The sequence below is a fragment of the Hippopotamus amphibius genome, chromosome 16, assembly GCF_030028045.1.
Source record: "Hippopotamus amphibius kiboko isolate mHipAmp2 chromosome 16, mHipAmp2.hap2, whole genome shotgun sequence".
NCBI lineage: Eukaryota > Metazoa > Chordata > Mammalia > Artiodactyla > Hippopotamidae > Hippopotamus > Hippopotamus amphibius.
This window is the reverse complement of record NC_080201.1, coordinates 17806149-17833285: the sequence shown is the minus strand read 5'-3', so window position 1 is coordinate 17833285 and position 27137 is coordinate 17806149. Positions and strand designations below refer to the sequence as shown.

General features: G+C 46.5%; 2 protein-coding genes across 2 annotated transcripts in view; one reads left to right on the top strand and one right to left on the bottom strand.

Moving 5' to 3' along the window:
- The window catches only part of LOC130838452 (cadherin-1), a 72108-nt gene that overhangs the window by 20640 nt on the left and 24331 nt on the right, over window positions 1–27137 (top strand). The window contains exon 3 of the mRNA XM_057711545.1: window positions 26042–26265. Coding sequence (XP_057567528.1) covers window positions 26042–26265 — 224 coding nt within the window. The remainder of the gene's footprint in view (window positions 1–26041; window positions 26266–27137) is intronic.
- LOC130838453 (small nuclear ribonucleoprotein E) lies at window positions 4974–5443 on the bottom strand. Its single transcript, XM_057711546.1, has one exon. The coding sequence runs from the start codon at window positions 5398–5400 to the stop codon at window positions 5122–5124; it is 279 nt and encodes a 92-aa protein (XP_057567529.1). The 5' UTR covers window positions 5401–5443; the 3' UTR covers window positions 4974–5121.

Below are 27137 nucleotides of genomic sequence, written 5' to 3'. Positions count from 1 at the left end.
ATCTCAGAAAGGGATAGGGAAAATGGATAAAGGACAAATGAGGATAAAAGATGAGGACATGAGGAGAGTTGAGTAGCCAAACGCTTGTCACAAAGCCTCTATCCCTGCTAGACCAGAGATTTGACTCTGAGCTTCCTACCAGTCAAAACAAAGAGTGAAATAAGATTAGTTGCATGATTGGGTTTCTGTGTATTAAGAGTAAATCAGTCCTTTAGCCGGGAACCTGGCTGCTGCATAGAGCTCGTGCCCTCCTGAAATTCTGGCAACACCTCTTATACTTTCTATTTTGTAGTTGTCTTTATTATACAACTAGTACATGTTTATTGTGGGGAAACAAACATTAAAAAATGTAGGAAACTAAGACGGGGTGTGGGGGGATATAAATTGTGCATAGTATCACTACCTAGATATCACTACAGGAAACATTTTGGTGGAGCTTTCTGTTACAATACCTTATAGGTTATAATACAATATAAATTCATATGGTACCAATAATAGTAATAGCAGAGATGTTACTAATGGCTATCCCAGCACTCTGCTGTCTCAGGCCATTGTGCCTGCTGTTCCCTGAGCCTGGGGGACATATCCATCTCCTCCCCCCCCCACCTCCCCTGCATCCCCATGGCTCTTGTCCTCACTTCATTCAGGTCATTCATGTCGCTGCTCCAATTACACCCTCACCAGAGTCCACCTTGTAGAATGGTGCATGCCCGTACCCTGTCACTGTACCCCCGTTCCCTCTGTGTGTTTTTCCCCCATGGTCCTTTCTACTATTTAACTTAATATTGTATGTTATTTACTTGTCTCCCTTTCTTAGAATGTGAGCCCCTTAAGGATGAGACTTATTCTGTTTTATCGAGTGCTGTACTTCTAGGGCTCAGAATACTACCATGCTCATAGTAGGTCTTCATATATTTGAATAAGTGAATTCCTATACATCTCTTTTATTTCTGAATTTATTAAAGGTATGCTCTCTACCAGAAATTACTAATAAAAGCCTATGTAAGTGTTTAATAGATAGAGATGTGTATATGTGTGGGTAGTTCAAAACCGTGATCTTGCTATGCTATACCTACTTAACACTAGTTGGCTGCTTCCGGATTCTTGTGAGGAGTCTTTTGTGCATCTGGCTTTTTTCAGGTAATAGTCTGTCTTGGAGACCTTTCCTCCCAGTCAGTTCCATGTCCTATCTTGGTCATTATTCTGTTTTTTTCACCTCTGCCCAAAAATCATAGTTTCAGAGCTGGAAAGGCTCTTGGGGGCCACGTGGTCCAGCCCTTTCTCTGGCCTAAATGGTCACGCTTGCTGCCTGCTGGCCTGAGAGCCATGCCCTCCACCACCAGGGGTATGCCCAGGGGAGCTCTTGCCTCCTACCCTAAAAAGGGCCTGCTTCCCATAGACACCGCTCCAGGCTAGGCTCCCTTTGACCGCATCCTCCCGTGGGGCTAGAAGGACATCAGAGGTCAGGGCTTGGGTCTCTTTTTATCCCCTCTCCCCCCCGCCCCATGCACAGTACCTGGCCCTCTACTGTTTATGGATGAATAACTAGCTTCACACCTGCCTTCAGTCAATCCACGCGTAGTCAGGGCTTACGTGTGCCAGGTACTGGTCCAGGCACCATGGGTACTGCAGGGGCGGGGGGGCACACCAGGCCTCTGCCTTCAGGGAACTTCAGTTATAGTGTCCAGATAGACATTAACATGTAAATAAATAGGATTTCAGGGCGCAGCACAGGCACATCTATGAAGGAAATAAAGCGGAGAAATGGGGTAGAGAGTTAACTGGGTGGGGAGGGGACGCTCTAGCTAAGGGTGGGTCAGGCAGGTGGTCACAAGGAAGTGTGTGTGGTGTGCAGTGGTGGGAAGGAGGATGCCCTGAAGAACTGGAGGGAGAGAATCCCCAGAAAAGGAAACAGGAAGGACCAAGTGCCTGAGGCCGGTGGGCGCAGTGTGCTGCAGGAGGCAGAGGCGAGGCCCTGGTGGGCGTGGCGACGCCCTGGTGGACTTGGTGGGGTGACAGGTGGGGGACGACACTGGAAGAGCAGGGGGAGGCCAGGTCTTGTCTCTGGTCTAGATGGTCTCTTCTGAAGGGCAGAGAAATGCCTTTGCATCAGCTTCCACCCAGATGAAGTGATGCGAAGCCGTCCATTCGGCGGATGCATCCTTCTGGTTAATTAGGGAGCCTTTGCCCTCGGCCGGAGGAGGCTGCATCTGTTTCTTTTGGAAAGGATGAGCAGGAGACCAGGCCATTGAGTTTGTTCAGTGAACATGGCTTAGCTGAGTGTGGGCTCTGCGTCAGAAAGGATTTGGGGTGGATGGTTGATAGAAATGAGTTCCTGCCCACAGTATCCTGCCTTTCAGTTCCGGCTAAATCAGAACTCCCCTTGCTGCTTGTTTGTACATACGGTTTCCTGCCCCAGCTCTGTTTCTGGTAGCGTCTGATTTTTTCTGGGTCTGAAATAGCAGCTGACTGTTCACTGAACTTTCCTGCTGGGTCTGACAGGGTGCTAAGGGCTTTATATGTATTAACCTGCTGAGTCACTCTACCTCCTTAGGAAATAGGGACCATCAACATCTCTGTTCTATAGGTGAGAGAGGGAGGCAGGAGGTGATGTTACGTGCTTGAGGTGGTGTAGTTGATAAGGGGTAAAGCTTGGATTGAACTCAGGTCGTCTGACCCACCTGGACTCGTAGCCACTTAACACTCTACTGTGGCCCTAAAGTAAGGACTCAGAGTCTAGGCTTCTTGTCTCAAAATTGGCCCCGTGTTGCCCTGGGGTGCCAGTAGTCCTTGACTACTTGCACACAGGTCACTGTCTTTCATAACTCTTATCCTTCTCTTGCCAAGCATGGAGGGCAGAGCTCCATCAGCTCTCTGAAGCCCCATCTCAAATTTACAGTTTGACAATTGCTGCCCCTCCCAACCTCTTGGGAGAGAAGGATAAGTCTCTTTAATTAGTCCACTAGCATTAGTAAGCCACAGACCTTTCAAGAAAAGTTCAGTAAGTATTTACTGAGCATCTTTTATGCACCAGACCTTGTCGACATTCAGAGTGAGGGACCAGCATTGACCGAGTACTCATAGTATGCCCAGCACTGGGCTAACCTCTGCCTGCAAAAGCCTTGTATATACCTCACTACGCTCTGGGGCGTAGGAATCACAGCTCTGCTGTAAGCTGACAGAGGCCTTCCTAAAAAATACCACGCTATGCAAAATCACCCAATAAAAACCAGGACTTGTAGGGAAATGGCTAGGGGCAAAGCAGTCAGAAACTTCATTGTGATACTTATTTTTTTTTTGGCTGCACCGGTCCGGCATGTGGGACCTTAGTTCCCCAACCAGGGATCGAACCTGTTCCCCCTGCAGTGGAAGCACAGAGTCTGAACCACTGGACCTCCAGGGAAGTCCCCATTGTGATACTCTTAGAGAAAAAAAACAGTTTGTTTATGGCAGTGAGTCTGAAGGGTTACATCTTGTGAGTTACTGTGGAAGGAGGATTAATCTGGAAGGAAATGGAAAGTTGTAACCCCAGATGGAATGGGTGTGGCACATACCACGCCAGGAGCTGAGGTAGTTGGAAGCTGTGTGTGTTTTGTGCATTCCTCCACTTGAGCCGAGTACACTTTTCAGCATTCACCTAGTGCTTCTCGCAGACAAAATCACACACGTGAGCAAACTTGAAATTTGAGTTAATGTTCAAATTGTTCCCTAATAAATCATTCATGTTGAGAAAAAATTGCATTTTCAAAACCAGCGTTAGAGAAGAGCAGACTGTTATGTCTATTTTGCAGTGAGGTAAACGGAGTCTTGGAAAAGTAAAGCGACTGGCCACAGGGTTCTGCAGCTGAGAGGTGGCAGAGCTGGAATTTAAACTCAGGTCTGCCTCCGCACTTAACCTCTATGCCACAGGGCTCTCCCGTTCTCATTCCCTGGAAGCAAGTCAAATTGACAGGGTTGGCCAGGAGGAGAGATTCTGAGTACAGGTCTTTTACCTCCTTGGTTAGGTTTATTCCTAGGTATTTTATTCTTTTTGTTGCAATGGTGAATGGGATTGTTTCCTTAATTTCTCTTTCTGATCTTTCATTGTTGGTGTATAGAAATGCAAGAGATTTCTGTGTGTTAATTTTGTATCCTGCAACTTCACCAAATTCATTGATTAGCTCGAGTAGTTTTCTGGTGGCATCTTTAGGATTTTCTATGTATAGTATCATGTCGTCTGTGAACAGCGACAGTTTTACTTCTTCTTTTCCAATTTGGATTCTTTTTATTTCTTTTTCTTCTCTGATTGCTGTGGCAAGGACTTCCAAAACTATGTTGAATAGTAGTGGTGAGAGTGGACATCCTTGTCTTGTTCCTGATCTTAGAGGGAATGCTTCCAGTTTTTCACCATTGAGAAGGATGTTTGCTGTGGGTTTGTCATATATGGCCTTTATTATGTTGAGGTAGGTTCCCTCTATGCTCACCTTCTGGAGAGTTTTTATCGTAAATGGGTGTTGAATTTTGTCAAAGCCTTTTCTGCATCTATTGAGATGATCATGTGGTTTTTATCCTTCAGTTTGTTAATATGGTGTATCACATTGATTGATTTGCGTGTATTGAAGAATCCTTGCATTCCAGGGATAAACCCCACTTGATCATGGTGTATGATCCTTTTAATGTGTTGTTGGATTCTGTTGGCTAGTATTTTGTTGAGGATGTTTGCATCTAAATTCATCAGTGATATTGGTCTGTAGTTTTCTTTTTTTGTAGCATCTTTGTCTGGTTTTGGTATCAGGGTGATGGTGGCTTCCTAAAATGAGTTTGGGAGTGTTCCTTCCTCTGCAATTTTTTGGAGGAGTTTGAGAAGGATGGGTGTTAGCTCTTCTCTAAATGTTTGATAAAATTCACCTGTGAAGCCATCTGGTTCTGAGCTTTTATTTGTTGGGAGTTTTTTTTTTTTTTTTTAGAAGGAAACAATGAAATATTTTAATAAAAACAATCCCACAGCATTTATTGTCATCTGGTAATAACATAAGGGTGAGCAAAACAATATGAATAAATGTTTTACAGCTACACTTCAAACAACACCTAAAAAACAAAATGTATTGCCTTCTCAACAATTTCTCACTTCATTGATCATTTCTAGTTGGAGACACTTTGGAGCAGAGTAATATTATCTCCTTTTAGCATGATCCGACCCAGTTGTTTTCTTGACTTTGTTTTAGAATGAATCTCTTCTGCATCATCTAATACGAGGTTCATATACTCATCAAAACCAATGATACAGCCCTCTATCCGCATATTCACTTGCTCATAAAGCCACACTTGAATCCGAGATCTATTTTGCAAGTACCTGAAGATGAGATTGATGGGCTGCACCATCACCTTCTGCACCTTCTGGCCCTGGCCCCGGTACGCCATGGTCGAAGCTCACAAAGACCACACTCACCCACACACTACCTAAAAAAGCTGTTGGGAGATTTTTAATCACAGTTTCAATTTCATTGCTCGTGATTGGTCTGTTCATATTTTCTATGTCTTCCTGATTCAGTCTTGGAAGGTTATACTTTTCTAAGAATCTATCCATTTCATCCAGGTTGTCCATTTTATTGGCATATAGTTGCTTGTAGTAATCTCTTATGGTGCTTTTTATTTCTGTGGTGTCCGTTGTAACTTCTCCTGTTTCATTTCTACTTTTATTGATTTGAGTCCTCTCCCTCTTTTTCTTGATGAGTCTTGCTAGAGGTTTATCAATTTTATTTAGTTTTATTGATTTTTGCTATTGTTTTCTTTGTCTCTATTTCATTTCTTTCTGCTCTGATCCTTATGATTTCTCTCCATCTACTAACTTTAGGTTTTGTTTGCTCTTCTTTCTCTAGTTTCTTTAGGTGTAAGGTTAGATTGTTTATTTGGGATGTTTCTTGTTTCTTGAGGTAGGATTGTATCGCTATAAACTTCCCTCTTAGAACTGCCTTTGCTGCATCCAATAGGTTTTGGATCATTGTGTTTTCATTGTCATTTGCCTCTAGGTATTTTTTGATTTCCTCTTTGATTTCTTCAGTGATCTGTTGGTTATTTAGTAGAGGAGGAGAGATTCTGGAACCTTATTAAGGAGAAAAATGGCCTGATGAATGGCCAGTAGTTAGGAAGAGGCAGAACTGATGTTTTGAAATATTTAATGATGACCTGGGCAGCATGGACTCTTTGTGATTGAAGGGAACACCTGCACTTTGGGGCTCAAGCAGGTCCCAGGGTCATGAGCAGCAGCTAGAGGGTGGGGGTGGGGGGAGCCCCCAGGAGGCTCAGGACAGAGGCTCCTCACCAACTGACAGAGGGCTCTTTCAATATTTGAACCATTGGCATGTCTGTGTCAGTGCAAACTAGCTGAGTATCCTGAATACATTTTCAATAAATACATGGTCAGTTAGTTTGGTTCATTCTTATTATACAATCTTCCCCCACCCCCCCAGGACTTTTCACTGTTAGAGACGTTAAAAATATATAAAAGTTGAGAAATAGCACAGTGAACACCTGAATGCCCTCGTTTTATAGTCAACACTGTCATATTGGCTTTACCTGTGTGTATGTGTGCTTTGTGAGCCACTCGAAAGTATGTTACAGACATTTCACCACTAAATACTTTACCCTGCATCTCCCAAGAGTAGTAAGGGCATTCTCTTTTTGAACCATTATCACAACAAAGAAAATTTACAATATTATCTAACCATCTACTCCAGATTCAAACATCCCCAAGTATCTCAAGAATGTCTCTTATTTATTATAGAATCTTACATGCAAGCCATTTAAAGCATTGGCTTCAATTATCACAGCTGCCCCTGTGTGCACAGCAGGGGATGAGAGAAGAAAGCTAAGCTGGCTTCTTGCCTTCTCACCAGAGCAGAGCCTGCCTGCCTCCTTTTGTACCCCCCCCCCCCGCCCCCGCTTTGGGGTAGACCTTGAAGCATCTGTTGGACGCTAGGAGGGGTGGGTTGGAAGTTTCTGTTTCTGTGTTTGTAAGCACATGAGTTTCATGTAAGCTCTATCCACATACACACCAGCCACAAATGGAATTCAAGTTTGTAATTTAAAAAGACTTATTATGTTTCCCTCCCCTGTAATAAAGCATAGCTGGCATTTCCAGCTCTGAAGCTTCTAAGGGTAAATAGAGCTGATGGTGTCAGCATCTTGCTTTCAAAAGGAACAAAGGGTTATGATTTAGCAGACCCTGAAATTAGACCTCAAGGTCAAGACAGTATAAGCTCGGGTGTGAGCATTTTCCAGAGCTCTCACTCCTGATACTTGGGTTTTAGCTTTAGCCAAACATCCCCCTTTCTACTTTTCGTCTGTCTTCCACAGACCCCAAGAGGGGGGGATATTTAGCAGTGAAAGTCATAAAAATTCCCTTGATAGAGCTATTTTACATTTCTTTTCATACAGTTGCAGGTAACAAGCGCAGTTCATATACTTGTGCACTTTTGCATAGTTACGATCTCCATTTCCTGGACATGAACGAGAGACAGTGCTTACGTGATGCCTTATGCACAGTTCGGTGTCAGCCCTTGCACACCGCAGTCACGTTCTGTGAATCTGAATCATTCAAACTTGAAACTACACTGTCATGTTTTGCATAGCAAAGTCTCCTTTTATTTTATTTTCTTGGCCGCGCCGCACGGCTTGTGGGATCCCAGGGATTGAACCAAGGCCCCCGGCAGAGGAAGCACAGACCTCCAGGGAAGTCCCTGCATAGTAAAGTCTCATTTTATATGAACTGTTAAAGAATGGGAGTTCTTCACATCTACTTGTAAGGGAAAACGACACTTTTTTGAGTTATGCGTGGTTTTTAGCAAAACAACCTGTGTGTAAAATCAGAGTCTGCCAGGCTCGTATGTCAGCTAGCCTGCTGGTCTCTTTCATGTACTTTCTCACTCAATCCTCACTACAACCCTCTGATTTAGAGGTTGCCATTAGACCCATCTTATGGATGAGGAACTGGGGAAGGACAGATGGCTTCACTTCAGCTGCAGGTCTGGGTGGTGGAGCTGAAACCTCAGTCTAGGTGTGTCTGCCTTCTGAGTTGCCCCTCGCTCCCATTATTCGGTCCCGCATCCTGTGTTGGTAGCCCTGCCTGTCACAGACGTGATGTTGGTGTATACAGGCCTTGAACTTGAGCTGCAGAATTACCCTGGGCTTATTTAGGGTGGTGTTCAGGTATGTTGATATCGTACTTCCTGTGCTACCTTGAGGCTTTCTCAACAAACTTTGTGCCAGAAAACAACCCAGGAAAGCACAGTGCTCCAGAGCTCTGGGGCCAGACTGCTCAGGCACAGATTCCAGGTTCATCCCAGTGACTTGTAAACTGTGTGAGCTCAACCCATCTGTGCCTCAATTTTCCCGCTTGTCAAATGGAGAAAATAATAGCACTCAGTTCATACAGGTATTGTGACAAATAATGTTTCGTAAAATGAGCCTGGCCACATAGTATGTACTTTAGAAAGTCTCAGTAGTAGTAGTAGTAGTAGCTGTTGTTGTTATGAGTATTAGTATTACTACTACTACTACCACCACCACCAAAGGCTTTAGCCAGGGTTGCCTTCAAAGTAGTATTTGTAACATCGGGAGATAAACTCGGGTGATGCCTTAGGGGGCCAGGATAGGGAGGGTGGGAGGGAGTCACAGGAGGGAGGGGATGTGGGGATATATGCATAAAGACAGCTGATTCACTTTGGTGTACCTCAAAAACTGGCACAAGGGTGTAAAGCAATTATATTCCAATAAAGAGCTTAAAAAGAATAATCCAATAAAGATGTGAGAAAAAAACAAAGTAGTATTTGTTAGGTGGTAATATTCTAGGGGAGGTTACATGTTTCCTTAAAAGGTCATTAGCAGGAATTCCCTGGCAGTCCAGTGGTTAGGACTCCACATTTCTGAGGCTGTGCGGTCGATCCCTGGTCGGGGAACTAAGATCCCACAAGCCCCTTGGCAAGGCCCAAAAAAAAAAAAAAGTCATTTTATTCAACTATACTTTAATAAAAAATAAATTAAAAAAAAAGTCATGAGCAAAGTCACAGTAAGATAACACTCCACACTCAGGATGGCTATAATTAAAAAACAAACAAAATGACGGGTGTTGGCAAGGATATGGAGGAATCAGGACCCTCCTACACCGCTGGTGGGAGTGCAAAATTGTGCAGCCGCTGTGGAAAACCGCCAGACAGCCCCTCAGAAAGTTGAACATAGTTACCATATAATCCAGCAATTCCTAGGTATATACTCAAGACCCTTGAGTCTACACATGTCTACACATGTCTACACAAAAACTGTACACAAATGTTCATTGCATTATTTGTAGTAGCCAAAATGTGAAAACAACCCACATGTTTATCTAGCAGTAAGTGGGTAAACAAAATGTGGTATATCCATACAATGGAATAGTATTCAGCCACCAGAAGGAATGAAATGCCCATACACACTATAACATGGATGAACTTAAAAACATCATGCTAAGTGAAAGAAGCCAGACACAAAGGCCACGTATTGTGTGACTCCATTCATATGAAATGTCCAGAAGAGGCAAATCCGTCGGGACAGAAAATAGATGAGTAACCGGTTCCCAGGGGCCAGGGGAATGAGGAGAGCAGTGGGAGTTGACCACTGATGGGTACATCTTCTTGTGGGAATGATGGAAACGTTCTAGAATTAAATAGTGGTGATGGTTGCACAACATAGGGAATAACTAAAAACCACGGAAATTGTACACTTTGAATTGGTGAGTTTCATGTGAGTTATATCTCAGTTTGAAAAAAAAAAGCCAAGGGGGAGAAAATAAGATCACTGGTGAAACAGAAGCTCTTTGCAGGAGGAGAGCTCCTGCTCTGAGCTGTTAGTCAACACCCTTAAGCTGCTGGGTGAGTCCACACTGCCCGCTATCTGAAGAACCTTGGTTTACAGGCTTCACATAAACAGAAGGGATTCCAGGAAGTCACAGCCACCCACCTGCTGAAGAAAATGGACCCCTAGATAAGTCTGATGTATTGTGTAATCAAAAGGCAGGCAGGCAGGCTTTCCAGATGAGCTTAAGCTAATGGCTTAAAAGGGTGTTTAAAAGAGAAAGCTGTAGCCTGACTGGTCCGACCTGCTGCCCCGTCGGCAGAAATGGCGCATTAAGAATGAGAGGGGAAAGTATTCAAGCTGGCATCAGTGGCATGCCTTTGCCCTGTCGTATAGGGTCTAGTTAATGCACAGTTCTCCTGTGGAATTGACTGAGGGAGGGTTTTTTCCCCTTGACTGGCATGCCTAGCCCTAACTCCTGTATGTTAGAAGGCAGGAAGTTCTCTGGGGATTAACACCCAAAGGTGTCGCTCTTATTTAAGCAAATTCAGGCCTTTGGGGATGGCCAGGTGGCTCCTCAGGTTTTGCCATGGCCAGCGAGCCCCACTACCAGCCAGGGTGTTAAGCCAGCTTTATTTGCGGCTCTTAGAGCCAGCGCCTATGGCATTGAAACTCCCCAAAGCCCTTGTCTAAATGGGCATTTTCAGCTGTCTGCACGCTGCCTGCCCGTCAGCACGTTAGCCTTCCACCTGCGCTGCGGGTCTTAATGAGATGCCCAGTGTCTGTCTCGGGAACAAACCGCTCCCATTTGGAACCCGACACTCCCTTTTGGTGATTTAGTGTCTGGGGAGAAAAGGCAGAGATGACCAGCGAGGCGGCGCACTGACAGGACAGATCAGAGGGGCAGGACAAGGTGGAGGTTCAGGTGACAGGCTTGAGGGTGAAGCTGGCCTGAGTTCAGTTTCCAGCTCTGCCTGTTTGCTGGCTGTGTGGCCTTGGGCAAGTCACTTCACCTGGGTAAATCTCGTTTTAGGTTTATCCAGCTGTAAAATGGGGCCACAGTACCTGCCTCCCAGGGCTGTGAGGATTGACCGAGATTTTCCATGCTGCTTCTCACGCTTGATCACTTACTGGCAACCGTGAGCATGAAACCAGTAGGGTGAGGGGTCATCCCAGCCTGCTGGCAAAGACTCAGAAGTTATGTGGGTATTTCTGGCTCACCAGCATCCCTTTCTCTCTCCCATTGGGGCTGACCACGGGTCCCTTAGTCAGCATCTAAACAGGAGATGCAAAGCCCTCAATGTCCGGCCATTCCTGGGCCCCCACCATAGCCTCTGGAAAGTGTGCTCACCTCTGCCGGCCCACGTCTTCAGGGGCCTTCTGCAGGGCCTGCTTTGTGATTGGCTCTGGAGCCATCTGGGGCCTCCTTGGGCCTGGCTGGATGTTTGAGGTACCACTTATTCGTTCAACAAACATTTATTGAGAACCTGCTAAGTGCTCGGCAGTGCTATAGATGGGGTAGGTGTATAGAGATGAACATGACATTTCAGGGGCAGGCAAAACCCCTGCCCTTGTGGAACTTATGTTCTACAGGGAGGATATACCAAGTAAGTGAAGCAGGGAAGAAGGATAAGGAGGGAGTGCTGGAGGCAGTGGGGTGACCTGTGTGTGCAGGAAAGTTGAGAGTGTCGTCTCTGGAGGGCTGAGTAGAGCAGAGGCATGCCATGATCTACCTGAGATTTTAACAGGCTCACCAGGACTTCTGTGCAGAGAAGAAGCTATGGGGACCTGGGCCAGAATTGGGAAGACAGGAGGCTACTGCAGTAGTCCAGGCATCAAGAGATGAAGTGGGTCTATGGGGAAAACAGGGTTGGCTGCTTTGCCTTGTCCGTGTTCTTCTCTCAGGCCCCATTTTGACCCCCCCCTGCCCCCCTGCCCATCACATGTGCTTTGTTTTTATTATTCACAGCACTCAACTGTGCTAGCAGGAGGTGTGGAGTGATTTATCAGCTGGTGCTCGGGGGGTTGGGGTTGGGAGGCACTGGAAGCAACCAGTCACCGCGGCCTCAGTTGAGCCCCTTCGGTCTCCTCCTCCCTCCCAGGGCCCACAGTGTTAAGGCTCCTGCCTTCTTTGGTGCCCATTCACAGACCCAGAATCTTGGCGTCAGAGGTACTCACTGCTAAGTGCTCAGGGAGGGGGTCAGACAGAGCAGAACAGTAACATGGGAAACTTCCTTTCATGGTCACAGAGAGGTTTCCAGGTGGCCTGCAAAGGGGCAGATGCTGCTCCTATGGGCCCAAAAGGTTGGTCAGGAGGGTGGGAGCAGATTGACCTCCCCAAGTTTAGAGCCTGCCCACAGGCAAGGGGCCAGCGCATCCAAAAGCAGGAGTGGCAGGTCGTCAGGGGTGTGGATGGGGCCAGAGGGAGGCGCCGATAGGATTTTGGTTTACTGAGAGCGCCGCAGAGTCTGCACCACCTCGATGGCCCTGTCTCTCTGGCAGGGTGACCTCAGAGACAGCTGCAGAAGTTTCTAGTTCCTTAAATCTATAATATGAACAACCACAAAGGAGACTCTGGCTGAGTACTTGATAAGTACACTTATCTTGCCCAAAGGTCCCACAGTATGTAGGGACCATTCTTGAGAAAGAGGACGCTGAGACTCAAGGTTTAATTTTCATGAAGTCACAGCTAGAGGCATAGATGAGATAAAAATCCAGATCTGTCTGGACTCAAAACTTATACACTGGACCTCAGTGCTATAGAGGGGCGGCACCCAATGAAATCATGTGTGCCTGAGAGGGGACATTTGGGAGGCCGGCAGCCCCCTTCTGTGTTTGGGGTCAGCTCTTAGGAAAGACCTTTCCTTCTCTTCTCAGGTGGCCTCACTAATTCTACTCTCCACTGGCCCTTATCTTGCACTCTGGTGGCCCTGTCACTGACCCTTCTAGAAGGACGCACTCAGCCCTGTACATCTGGAGGACCAGTCTGTCTCCTCTCCCAGTCTGTCCCTCATTCTGCAACTTACCCTCCTCGCCCCTTTGCCTCTGGACCATTTCCATGGGTCAATGTCCCTCTTAAAGCGTGACTCTTGGGGGGAAAAACAGCATTTGTCATTTAGACCATTAGATTGTAACCCTGAGAGTGTACTTAGCAAACCACAAATAGAATCAAACAGAACAGGACCAGATAGCCTCCCATAATCCTGGGTGTCTTATTTCTCATAATGCAACCAAAGTCAGCATTAGGGGTTTGGGGAGTCCAAGTGCAGGGCTTACCGGTTGAAGTCATCGACCAAACACCATCCCTCCTTCAAGTTCAAAGAAAAGAAAAATGTCTGTTTATGTGAAGATGGGAAAACAAACATGAAGCAATTCCAATGGTACAAAAGAATATAAAAGCAAGTGTCCTTCCCACTGTTTACTTGCTCCACCAGCAGTTCCCTTCCTGAGACAACCAGTGGTACCAGTTTCTCACATCCTTTGGAGGATGGTCTAAGCATATTCTCCATCCCATGTTGCCTTTTGCCCTTTTCTTTAAGAGACAAATTCCTCTCATATTATTACATGTAGATTTACTCGATTAGTTTTGGTGGCTACCTCGTTTGTTTAAATTTCTGCACTGTTTTCTAGTGAGTGGATGCCCATTGTTTATTTCCTCAGGCCTCCGTTGATGCTGTTTCTCTCTTTTGCCACTGCAGTGAGGCTCCTCATACATCTGTCCTCTTGCACGGGTGTGGGTCCATCTGCGGGCTGAGGTCCTGGATGTGGGCTTTGCTGGATGAGAGAATGTAAGCCTGTGAAATCTGTACACATGGTCGGGATGCCCTTCAAAAAATTCGTTCTGGTTCTGCTAGCCATGCTGTTCAAGAAGGCCTTTGAGCCCCACATCTTAGGGTTCAACCTCTGTGTCATGGATGAGAAAACTAATCCAGAGTGAATGAAAGGGACTTTCCTTGAGCGCTCGTCTTCCTGACAAACCCCAGAGAGAATCTATCTTCTGACTTTGTTCTTCCTCGACTAGCTGACCAGAGGTCTTCCTGCAGCACCTCTTCCTTCTCCAGTCATGTGTGGGTCATCCCCTCTCTCGCCCACCACTCACGCCAACCCCACCTATGGTCTCCTGCATCTGGGTTGCTGGGATTCTCAGAGGGTTCGAGGTCCCTTGGGCACCAGTCCTCTGAGCATTTGCAAAAATTTATCTTTTCCTGCAGAGTAAATAGTACGCAATTTGCCTAAGGTCCCTGTGAGTTTTTTTTTTTCTTTTTTTAATTTATTTGATTTGTTTTTAACTTTTTGAATCGATAATATGTTCTTGGCTGGAACATCAACCAATGTAAGAAAATCACACAATGAAAAGTTCTACTGGCACCCTGTCCTCTTTTGGTCCGACAACAGCCACCCCCCCTAGATCTGTAATCTCAGTTATTCTGTATGCAAATACAAGCAAAGGTGGACACGTATTCTTATCCCCCTGCACTGCTTTCTTTGCACCTTGCTTTTAATACTCTAGTGTCTTAAAGTTCGTTCACAGCAGTGCATCAAGAGCCTTCTCGTGTGTTTTACTGCCACGTGGTATTTCATTGTGAGGAAATCCCGTCGTTTATTGAACTGATCCTCTCTTGGTGGATGCTTGGGTTGTCGCCCTCCCATGTTCGCTGCTATAAACAGTGCCTTAGCGAATAACCTTGTAGATAGATCATTTTGCATGTGTGCAAGTTTCCAATTTTTGATTGGAAAATGGGATGAAGCCAGGTAGAGAAACCACAGAGTCTTGTAAGACCTGCAACCAGAAATGTAAAGGTTGAGAACCGCTGCTGGGACAGGGGCCACAGGTCCTCTTGGCAGCAAGTGTACCCCAGCACCTTCCGAGAGTTAGCCCCGTGACCCTGGCTCCACGCAGCACCTGCCTGCCTCTGGGACCCGTGGCCTGGTGGTCTTCATATAATTTTCTTTTCTTCTTGTCTCGCCTACTTGGAATTCTTGGAGTGAACACCCCAGTGTGAGATATTTCTGCTTTTTCCTGGGACTCGGAGGGATGATGCGGGATTGGTTGTAGGGTTTCTTTCCCAGGAGCCTGCACACGTGGGGACTGAGCGGCGTTCACCTTTAGAGCCAGTTGAGCAGATTTAGCAAACACTCTCGGGAGTAACTGCCTTTCCCATCAATGCTTATTTGTTCTTGATGATGCACAATGATGCTCGCCTCCATTGAAAAAGAGAAAGCCTCCACTTGTAAGCGCTCTTGGACAAGCGAGCACTTGTTTTGGAGTCATCTGCAAATGCATGTGACCTGGAGACTCTGTGGGAAATGCCTAACTTGTGCAGCTTTGGCGTCCAGCTGTTCTTTGGGGCTGTTGAGGAGTTTTGTTCCAAATGTCAGAGGCAGAGGGCCCAAGCACAGCCCACAGTTGGAAATGGTGCACGCCTCATATTTGTTCTTTGTGTTAAAGAGGTTTCCAGACCTCGTTTTTGAGTTACTGAAATGATTCAAAATTTCGAGCTCCATGCCGGCTTCCCGTTTCCACAGCCAGTGTCAGCGTGTTTCCACGTCAGCTAGTGGCTCAGGAAATGCCGTGCCCGGATTGGTGCACGTTTCTATCTGGGCTATAGCCTTGCACAGAGTCGCTCGCTGGTTTCAGCAACCTACCTTTGTGGCCATCGTGGGTTTGCACCCATCGCACCTTGCTCTCAACTTCCCCTGGAGCCTCTCTCCTTCCTCAAGGCAGAACAGTTTCCTTCCTTCCTTCCTTCCTTCCTTCCTTAATTAATTTTTATCGCAGTATAGTTTCTTTACAATGTTGTGTTCGTTTCCGCTGTACAGTAAACTGAATCAGTCATATGTATACGTACATCCCCTCTTTTTTAGATTTCCTTCCCATTTAGGTCACCGAGGCAGAACAGCTGTAGCCTAGTGGCTCAACCAGCCTTGGCTGGCCCTGGGTGTGTGACACTAACTTCAGAGACTGACTGGCTCTCTGACCTTGAACAAGTGACTCAAGCCTTTCTGGGCCTCAGGGGCTCATCAGGATCAAGGGGATTAAAAAAACCCCACCTGCTTCATAACAGTTTAGGAGTTAGTGTTTGTGAAGCACGCGTGGCCCAATGTCTGCACATGATGACTGTGATTATATTGAATATTTACTCTTCTAATTATTGTTAATGAAGACTTATTTATGGCCTCGCTTTTCCCTCCCCACGTTTTTGTCACTCTGACCTTGCATTATTAGGTGAAATTGTGTCTTTTTTGAATGCTGGGACTTGGACTCATGGAGTCCTCCTCAAAGGAAATCCTAGCAACTACTTTTTTTACAGGTTCATTGAGATGTAATTTACATACCATACAATTTACCCATTGCAAGTATACAGCCAGATCATGTTTATAAATGTCCACAGCTGCGGGGCCAGTTTTAGAATACTTTTACCACCTCCCAAGTTCCCTTGTGCCTGTTGGCAGTCAATCCCACACCTACCCCAGCTCCAGGCAACCACTGATCTGCTTACTGTCTCTAGTTTTCTAGAATTTTCATATAAATGGAATATGTCTTTTGCACGCTTTTAAAAATACCCAGGCCTGGGCCCTGCCACAGACTAACTGAATCCTATCTCCAGGCCTGATAGTCTTTGGTAGTCTTTTGTCATTTTTCTTTAATTTAGCATAATGCCTTTAAGGTTTATCTATGCTATTGTATTTTGTTCCTTTTTATTGCTGAGTAGCTATACCATATTTTATCCATCCTAATAACTATATAGTTGGATTTTTTTTTTTTTTTTTTGGATGGGAAAGTAGGGAGAAAGAAGAGAATTGGGAAAGAAGATCTTTAAAAATACAGTAGTGCTCATACCCTAATTTTAGAAAAACAGGCTATCCTGGGATGCAGATCAGGGGAAGTAAGCGAATCAGGAAGGGGGTGGACCAGGACCGGAAGGACACGTAACAAGCGTTGACAGTGGCTTCTCTGCATGGTGGGGATCACAAGTGCTTTGTGCTTTTGGCTCTTCTTTTTTTTTTTTTTCCTCTCTCGCTCTTCTTCTTAATTTTTTGGTAATAGCTTTGAGATGTGATTCACACATCATACATTACACTCATTTAAAGTGTAGGATTCAATGGCTTTTTTTTTTTTTTTTAATTGGCTGCATTGGGTCTTCATTGCTGTGCTCAGGCTTTCTGTAATTGCAGAGAGCGGGGCTACTCTTCATTTCAGTGTGCAGGCTTCTTATTGCGGTGGCTTCTCTTGTGGGGCACGGGCTTCAGTAATTGCGGTGCGCGGGCTCAGTCGTTGTGGCTCTCGGGCTCTAGAGCGCAGGCTTGGTAGTTGTGGTACACAGGCTTAGTTGCTCCGTGGCATGTGGGATCGTCCCGGCTCAGGGCTCGAACCCGTGTCTCCTGCATTGGCAGATGGATTCTTAACCACTGCGCCACCAGGGAAGCCCTCAATAGCTTTTCAGTATATTCACAGAGTTGTGCTACCACAAACAATTTTAGAACATTTTCATCATCCCAGAAAGAGATCCCTCAACCTTAGCTGCCACCCCCTGGCTTTCCTCTCCCCCACCCCACAAGCCCTGGGCAACCGCTAAGTTATTTTTCTTTCTATAGATTTGCCTATTCTGGATATTTCATACAAATCGAACCATACAGTACATGATCTTTTGTGACCGGCTTCTTTCTCTTAGCATAACGTTTTCAGTGTTCATCCCTGGTGTAGCCAGTAGCAGTAATTACTTTCTTTTTATTGTGAAGTAGTATTCTGTTGTATGGATATACTGTATTTTGTTTTTCAGTTGGACATTTGGTTTGTTTCCACTTTTTGGCTCTAATGAATAATGCTACTGTGTCATCTGTGTTTTGTCACTTTTTTTCCCTGTAATATGCACAAGGTACTGCTTTTGAAATTCAAAACAAAAGACTAAGATTTGAGGAAAAAATAGACATGGGTAACAAAGCACGCTGATAAGAAGTGTCTGAGGAATGTGAGGAGTGTTTTGTTTTGTTTTTTTTTAAATCACTTTAGCATCCAACAGCCCAGAATAAATGGAGGGAAATCCCTGGATGTGCTTGCATCCTACTGTCAGAGAGACAGAGGTAGGGAAAGAAGGGGGCCTCGAAACCAAAAGATCAGACCAAAACCCAAAAGATCAGACCTTGGAGAAGCAGGACAATGCAGGGGTTCAGACTGTGGGTCTTGGCACCAGCCAGACCGCGGTTTGAATCCCAGCTGTGCAGCTCATTGCTGTGTGACCTTGGGCAAGTCAGTTAACATTTCTGAGCCTTTACTGATAAACCCGAGAGGCTGATACTTCCCTCATTGGTTGTTATGATAATGTAAAGTTATTATGCCTTCTTGCCTCTCCTAGGGAAGGCTTTGTAGGATCATTCTCCACCCACTGGGTGCTCCAAGTGCCTGGGGGAAGGTTTAAAAAATATCCCCTTGCCTAGTAGAGCCTTGGAGATCAGTTAGCCTGGGGCATGGCCGAGACCTGGGTATTTTTAAAAAGCTCCCAGGAGAGTCTCTGTGCAGGGCACATTACACTAGATCCTGGATGGAAATGAGGTTGGAGGTATTTTGGTCAAAGTGTTTTATGTCACAAGTGGGCAACCAAGACCTGGAGAGCCCTTCCCCGTGCACTGGGGCCTTAGGACCTAGTCCCCCAGCCCAGGCCTATCAGCTGACCCTTCCCGTGAGGGGTCAGCTGGAAGTGGAGGGAGAAGGGCCCTCCCTGGCCTCAGGGAACCCACCAGAAAGGAAAAGTGGGCAGATTCTGTGGTGTGGGAGGGAGGCTTTTCTTTCTAATCAATGAGCAAACAGTTCCTGGAGTTGCCCAACCTGGCCACAGGAATGTTTCCTGGGTTGCAGCCTCTATTCAGGCAGGTGGGTTGGGTGTTTGTGTATTTAACACACAGCCAGAAACTGGGGTAATAAAACTCTTCCAATTTAGTGTGTAAGCCAGAGGGCTTCTTGTTCTTTTTGATGAAACCAAACCAGTCTCCCTCCCTGGGACAGTGAAGAGGTCCCCGTCCACCTCTGCAGCAGGCAGGTGGCCAGCTCCTTCTCAGAGTGGAGTTCACTTGCTTCCCCCGCCTCCCTTTTTTAAATGAATGGAGATGATGAGATTCCTTGGCAGTTAGGGTCCACCCTGGAAAATTGAAGCCAAGTCCTTGGTCTCAGACTTGAGGGGAGAAGCCACCCCCACTTCTCCAGCTAAGCCACCGAAGCCCCACCAAGGCAGGAATATTGAGATTAAACAGGGTGAGGTTTTATCATGGGGCTCATTTCTGAACCGTCCAGGAGAGGCCTGGAGAGGCAAAGGATTTAACACCGAGTTCTTTTCTGACCTTGATCTCTGGGAGGGCAAGGGGATGAGGAGGCCCTCTGGCCCGTCTAGACCGAAGGGCCAGGAGCCAGCACCACTCCCAGGCTTGTGTGGGGCCCACGTGCTAGCGGTGCTCTCATCCCACGGGAATGTGAGCCCCAGGAGGGCAGGGGTCACTGCCCCTTGTGTTCCCGCCTGGGCCGTCAGCCCCTGACCAGGGCCCAGCACCTGTGGCTGTGCAGTGCGGAGCGGGCCACGGCACGCCGCCCCACGCTGCCGTGTGGCTCAGTCCCTTGCCCTGGCACGCAGCCAGAAGCTGGGACCATCTCTTCAAATGCCTCCTTTTCAGACCTTTCCTAAACGCCCTTTATGAAATTACCCCCTCCAGCCCTGCTGCTGCATAGAGCCTCGGAACCCCCTCACCTGCCTATTTTTCTCTGTGAAACACTTCTCATTGCTGACACTTAATCACTTATTTGTTAATTATTTCTTCCCCACTGGAACGTAAGCCCCACGAGGGCAGGAACCGTGCTTTGTTCACTGCTGTGTTTCCGAGGCCTTAGAATGATGCTTGGCAACACGTAAGGGCTCTGTAAATATGTGTTGGAGAAAGAATCCTTGAAGCAATCCCTCGAAGGAAATAAGGATGTCTCCTTTTACAGAATGGAGAAAATGATGCTCAAGGGAGGTCAAAGTTACTTGCCTACCGTGGCACCCTAGAAGCAAAGCCGGGGTGTGAACCTAATTCGGTTTGACCCCGTTCACACAAGTGTAAAACCATAAACGTGTTTGCACTGGCTTTTAACCAACTGCAGAAGTGCCACTTACGACATTTTTCACTGGGCTGATTGTGATCAACATCCATGGTGTTTGCTGTCCGAGAACTAAAACAGCCCTTAGCCCCAGCAGAAACACGACCAGGGAGCAAACCTGTGCTACCGGAGTAACCCAGGTGGCGTGAGCAACCGTAAGACAGAGGAGGCAATATCCAGGGTGGTGGATCACCCCTGTATCCTGTGGGCACCCCCCCCCGCCCCCGCAGGGGCCTTGTCCTTCATCTGCAACCTCACTGTTTTCTCTGTGCACTGACGCCCCCTCTCCACCCCAGTCTGTTTTGATGGAAACAAAGGAGGAGACTTTGGTCCCAGCTTCCCACCCAGGCAGCACCCATTGTTGACATCTGTTTTTAGGGTGTGAGTTAAATGAAGGCAGAGACCACTTATAATTTGTTCTGTGCAAGGCCATGCTGGGAGGCCGGGAGAAAGAACTCGATAAGCTTCGTGAAGGTAAACTTCCCATCCCTGGGATCCCATGGGAGCTGCCTGTCAACAACGGCGATTTGATGGGGTGCAGGCGCCCCACCCAAGGACATCCGAGGAGCACCACGCACAGGCTCTGTGGACACACCTGGGAGCTGTGCTTGTGCAACCTGATACTCTGAGCTCTTATCTTCCCCAGAAAAATGTCTGGGAGTGAAGTTGGCTAATCAGAGGAACTTTGACTTATTTCAGCTTGTGTAACATGGTGACCTAAGGCGGAACATTCTTGAATCTGAAGTTAAAATTTCCTCCTTTGCTTGACTGTCTGACTGTCCTTATGTTTTTTTCTGAGGCCCCAGAACTGGATTTCCAAGGTGCTGCATTCATTCAAGGGGGGAGGGCGTGAGCGTGTGTCAGGGGAAGATGGGGACAGGGAAACTTGGCTATTTTTATTTTGGTTACTCTCCACCTGTCCCATTCTGTTGTGTGAACTAACTTCCCTGTGGCCATTCAGCTAGCGACTAGCCTCGCAAGTGGCTTCTCAAACCAAGAGACAGGCTGCCTGGTGATTAAGTCTTGACGGGGTGTCAGACCACAGGCTCTGCCACTTCACAGCTGTGTGGCTTGGCCACGTCTCTTCACGGAGGCTTCCGAGCCTGCTTCCTCATTGAGAAGCTGGAGTCCACCGCCCAGGGCCGCTGTGTCTAGTCAGGGTGTAGGTTGTACTACTGTCCATAGCGCTCAGTCGCAAATGGACACACATAACTGGAGACTTAATGGGGCTAAAGAGATAGTCTTCCTGGTGCAACTTGAATCTCCTCCACATCCTCTGAGTGTGGACAAACTGGAGGCCTCATCATCCTTCCTCTCCCATTTTAAAACATAAAATTACATTTTCTGCTGAGCATGGGTGCCCATTAAACCTGGAATGGTGAGTAATTTTGTGGACACCCACCAAAGGAAGACATTCCAGAATCACTCAGTGCCATCAAAGAAAACGGAACCCAGAAAGAACTTCTAGGCGGCGGTACCTGTGGAGAATTATGGCTTTGTGGCTGGAGTTAGAAACACTGCTGCTTACTGGCAAAAAGGAGCTCCTGCCCAAATAGATGATACACGTCTGTCTCGCCAGGGTTCCTTTCGTGCATCAGGTCAGACTTCTTGTCCTTTATCTTCAGTATCTCCGTTGGAAACTGAAGCCCTTGGTTTGAGGGTACACAATGGCAGTGTGGCCCCCGAGACCTCCAGGAGCCCGAGAAGGCTCTCTGATCTTGCCTTCAGGGTTGTGTGTGTAATGTTCTCTTCTGATGCTGAGTTCCAGCGATCCTTGAAATAAAGGTAAATGCAGTGTTCTTTGGTGTTAGCTGTGGGAAATGCCTTCTGAGGAGAGGGAGACAACCCATAAGGCTTCCCTTTGTGTGTGGTGTGGGGAAAACACTGCTTGCAAGTAGCTGCTTCAAGAGACTGGGTTATCCCACTTGTTACCAAATAACTCAACCATGGTTAGCTGGCTTTGATAGCCGGCCCCGTCCTTATATCTCCCTGAAATGTATGGAGGCTTTGGAGACTGTCTTGTTCCTACGCACTCACATTCCAGCTGGGCGGGGGTGGGAGAAGAAACGGAATCCTTCAAGCAGGACTGTTCGTGGCACGAAGGCAATTCCAAGCAAAGAATGTTGCTGAGCGCTCAGCCTGCCCCGGGACCAGAAAGCTTTTCGTGGACTTGGGTTTAATTTTTATTTGAACTTCAGTCATCTCTTCCGGGGTGCTCGGATTAAAGCGACTACTTCCGCCAAATACACAAGAAGACGGGGCACTTGTAGGATGAGTAACAACATACAAGAGTCACAATGTGTTAAAGGTACTTTGTAAGTCACTTGTATTTTTAGAAAGTTTTAGAAAGTAATTCACTGTAACTGTAACACGCTGTATAATACAAAAACGTTTAGGGAAGGACGTTTGAAAAAACTGCCTCCAATCGTACTTCCTTCAATCTTCCCTCCACCTCCACTCAAATTACTGTTAACCCCCTACTGTGTAGAATTCCTACTGTTCTAGAATGTCTTTTTTCCATCTTTTTCTTCCATAATAAGTATTCCGTGCCCATTTTGCATGTGGGAGCAATGGTGAAGAACACTCACTCTGAGATCAGACAGCTCAGCCCCTCCTCCCACCAGCCTTTAACTCAGGGCAAAGAAAATGGGGATGGGGATGCCTACGCCACAGGGTGGCTGGGGGTGGAGGGTTCAATCTGAAAACTGGACATATAGAGCACAGGGCAAAGGTCTGACTTGTAGAGACAGGCACGAGGCAGAGTGGTTAGGGGTGTGAACTCTCAGATCGCCTGGGTCCCAGTCCTGGCTCTGCCACTTACTAGCTGCCTCAGTTTCCCCATCTCTAAAAAGGGGATGTTGCTGGTAGCAACCTCACAGAGTTCTGGGATTAAAAGAGCTAATCTTTATAAAGTGCTTAGAAGAGAGCTGACACAATGCTCTCACGTTTAAATATTAAGAAAATAGTGAACAAAAGGTAGTTGAAGCTATTAGTTGCCTCTGTAGTTTTTTTATGGTGATGATATTGTGGTGAAAAGAGCTTCCCATTTAGAGATGGCCATTGGGTTCTCGGCTCTTGTCACTGGGATTAGGTTTCTAGACCAAATGACCACATAGCAGATTTAGGAAAGGATGACAAGCTGACTTAAAGAATATTTAGTCCCGTACTGGCTTTATTTTTGTTTAACTTTTTATTGGAGAAATGTTCAAATACACCCAATCCCCATGTACCGATGCTCTGGTTTCTACAGTTTGCCATTCTTGTTTCCTCCCACGTGTTGGCATGAGTGTTCACTGTGGCGCTGAGACACAGCCCAGCCCTTGCCAGGGTTGAACCAAGCTTCCCAGAACCTTTCCGGAGCTGGAGATCCCCTCAGTCTTTCCTATAATTTCTGGTTTATTGGCCCAGAGGCTCAGGTTGCACAGAAAGATAATGGGCCTTAACGAGCACCTGGAAATTCAAGTTGGGCCTGCCTGTCGCCCGCACACAGCTCTGTCACTTCTCAAAGGGCGGGGCTTAGCCACCATTAAGATGCCCCAGAGCAGGTTAAGAGCCTTGCATTAAGTTATTTGCAAAACCATTTTCGTTTTTTCAGGCTGCCACCCTTGGCAAGTCCAATCATGCTTGTCCCAACTTTCACTACCCAGATTTGGGCTGGCTGGCGAAAGGAATTCAGTGTGAAAAATGAGGGCAGCTCTCGTTACCTGCTAATATGGCAAGCCCTCAGACAGTCCCGTGGCCCCACTACGTCTGCTGGGGTGGAGTTGGGTGAAAGTTGTGGGGAAAACGTTTTGTTTTTCTAGTTGAAAAAAAATTCCTATTTTAGACTTAAAGGGGGCTATCTGCCCCTCCTTTCAGAATTTTGCATTTCTTCTTGCTTCTGTTGTCATTTTTTGGTTCATCTGTTCATTTAGCAGTTACTAGTCCTCTAGCTTGTCTGCTCGAATGCACAGAAATCATCCTCATCCTCTTCCACTTGCTTTGCTCTTTCACTTTCAAAACAGGTTCATGATCACTGTCTTGGTTAATCCTCACAAAACCCTGAAGAGGTGGGCTCAGTCACTGGTGGTATCCTTCAGGTTCCAATAGAGAAAACTGAGGCCCAGAGAGGTTAAGCGTTTTGCCTAAGGCCACTCAGTAAGAACATGGCAGTCCAGTGGTTAAGACTCTGTGTTCTCACTGCCGAGAGGGCCCGGGTTCAATCCCTGGTCCAGGAACTAAGATCCCACAAGCCTCGGTTTCTTCATCTTCAAAATAGTGCATATCCTCCTGCCCCCAAACCTGATCTTAGTTCTCTGTCTGGCAAGGGTGGGGCTGTTGGTTTTAGAAAAGTTTGCAAGGGTGGCCCCCAGTGGAAGAAACAAAAAGTGCAGTCTAGACATCATAAGTGGCTTTAGGGTTTTCTGGCAGAGACCTGATTCTTATGCATGTAGAGGTGTCCAGCCATGCAAAATTGGCACAAAAGTAGGAATTTTTATAAACGATCTCTTGGATAAAATCAAACTTCTGCTGGAGGAATGAGGGGCAATTATTTGAAAGGGAGGAGCACAGACCAACTTGAGAGTTTCCCAGAAAGAACTGTTTTATTGACTGTTCCTTCTGCCTGAAAGGCCTAAGCCAGGTTTCTGCACGGCTGGCTCCTTCAGGTCTCAACTCAGATGCCTCCAACTTCAGAGACGCCAGCCCTCACCATCCAGTATAAGTTACGCCCTCCCCACACCTTCCTCTTCCCCTGTCACTCTTGTATCACCCTCTTTAATTCCTTTATATATAGCATTTGTCACTACCTGAGATCTGGTTTTGTTATGTGTCCATTTCTTCTACAACCGTGTAAGCTCAAGGCGCGCAGGTGCCTTGTTTATCTGTTCACAGGATTTTTTTCATCCTTAGACCCGAGCAGTTTCTGACAAATTGTTGGAAGCCTGTCCCTTTGGGACTCTGACGCTTAGTGCAGACACTTTTTTCACCACAGCTTCTCCAGCACTGGGTTTTAATACTTTTAAAGTTTTAATACTTTCGTAACTATATAGCTTTAAGTAGCTTTGACTCTAAGCCACTGATGCTAATTTCCCCTATCCAAGTAGTCCTCTTTTGTCTTTCGCATTTGTCTTGCTGTGTTGTGTGATCAGGGTGAAGACTTTCCGACGAAATCTTCACTGCCTCCCCTGGCAGTGATGAGCTGCTCCACTGGGCCTCAAATTGCAAGCAGGATTTACCTCTCAGTGCCTCAGAAAATAAACATATAATCAGTACTCACTGAATAGCTACAATTGTCAATGTCTTTTGTGGGATACTGAGTAAAGGATTAAACAAAGCTACATTTGTTTTAAAATTTTTATTTAATAGTGTCTATCATGTGCCAGGCACTGTTCTGTGCATCTTCAAACAACCCCAGTAGGTAGTTGCTATTGATGACTTCATTCTACAGATGGGTAGACTGAGGCACAGAAATTCCCTGACATGCCCAAGGTCACAGAGCTAGTAAGCAGAGCTGGGACTTGAGTCCCACCCTTGCCAGGGAAAAGTAAGACCATGTTTGGGGGTGGGAGGGTAATAAGTACCATGATTACCCTCATTTTGAAGATGAAGAAACTGAGGCTCAGAGGTTAAAGATTTTGCCTAAGTCCTACTCTTAGCCATGTAGCCGTGCTGGCTCCCTCTTATTATCCGCCACTGTTTATTGAAATGTAAACTGTTTATTTAAGTGTAGTTAATCCACAGCATCTCACTGTACCTCGGTCTCTAACTTTTGGACTCAATAGATATTCTGTCTCAGTTATTTTTCATATTGTCAAGAGCCATCTGAAGGAGAGGCCCTTTTTTGTTATTGAAAAGGAGACGTTACTTTCTAGACAGGTTACTGTTTTCAGTCTCCAAGTAAATAAGAAAAGAATCAGACCACAATTAAGTCGCTGTGTAATTGTAAAGAACATAATGATGGCATCCACTACTTTGATATCTTTGCTGTTCTGTCACCAGCCTGTGGTGTGTTTTACTTGCGCCTATCTTGTGTGAGTCAAGCTTTTGGTGGACAAATGAAGTTTGATTTCTAGAGAATAAATGCTCTTTAATCTCCCCAGTCTCCTAATCACTGTGATTTACGCCCCACAGTGAGTTTTGAAGGATGCACTGGTCTACCAAGGACAGCCTATGTTTCTGATGACACCCGATTCAAAGTGGGCACAGATGGCGTGGTTACAGTCAAACGGCCTTTACACCTTCATCATCCAGAGATGAGTTTTCTTGTCCACGCCTGGGACTCCAGCCGCAGGAAGCTCTCCACCAAAGTGACCCTGAAGGCAGCAGAGCACCACCGTCGCCACCACCGTCGTCACGTACGTTAGGGTGTTTCTGGGAAGTTCACTATTATTTCAGTCTGCTGCTTAATCCAGGTTTCTCCGCCTTGGCACTATTCACATTCGGGGCTGGATAATTTCTTGCTATGGGAGTGTTCTATGCACTGTAGGATGTTTAGCAGCATCCCTGATCTTCACCGCTAGATGCTGGTAGCACTCTGCCCGTCGTGACAACCAAAATCGTCTCCAGACACTGCCAGTGCCCCCTGGGGGTGGGGGGATGGGGTGCAAAAGAGCCCTCAGTGGAGAACCGTTGGTCTAACAACTAATTCTTGCTGTGGATTTTTTTGTTGTTGGGTGGATAGCAAGATACACCACCTTATTTCTGCAGGGAGTGTAGAATGGGGGGTAAGGGCATGATTCTGTGTGGGACTGGGTACCAGTCCTTCCATTTACTACCCAAGTAAACTTGGGGGAGTTATTTAATCTGTCTGTGCTTGAATTTCCTTCTCTATAAACGGGAGATAATAATGACTCCATGAATTACTACATGTGAGGTGCTGGAACGATGGTAGGCACCGTAATTGTTAATCGTTCTTCTCATTACCTTCCTGGAGGAAGAATGAACACGAGGTCAGTTCTCTGGTCATCTTGCTCTTTGTGTCTCTAATGGAGAGGGCCTTGGCAAAGAAAGGGAAGAATCAGCAGGAAACTTTTGCCTGATTGGATTATAACCTCCACAGGATCCTTCCCCGTTGTACTCGCCCGCCTGGCCCTTGGGTCCGGCACACACCAGGAGCCCAGTAAATATCGAGTGGACAGATGGGTGTGCTGGCCACAAATGAAAGGATATATGTCTGCCCAGGTTCTTGGCAAGAATGTTTCCGGGAATTGTTACCCAAAGCCAAATG

Coding starts and splice junctions, on each gene's coding strand:
- LOC130838453 (XM_057711546.1), bottom strand. CDS start 5,400: ATGGCGTACCGGGGCCAGGGCCAGAAGGTGCAGAAGGTGATGGTGCAG.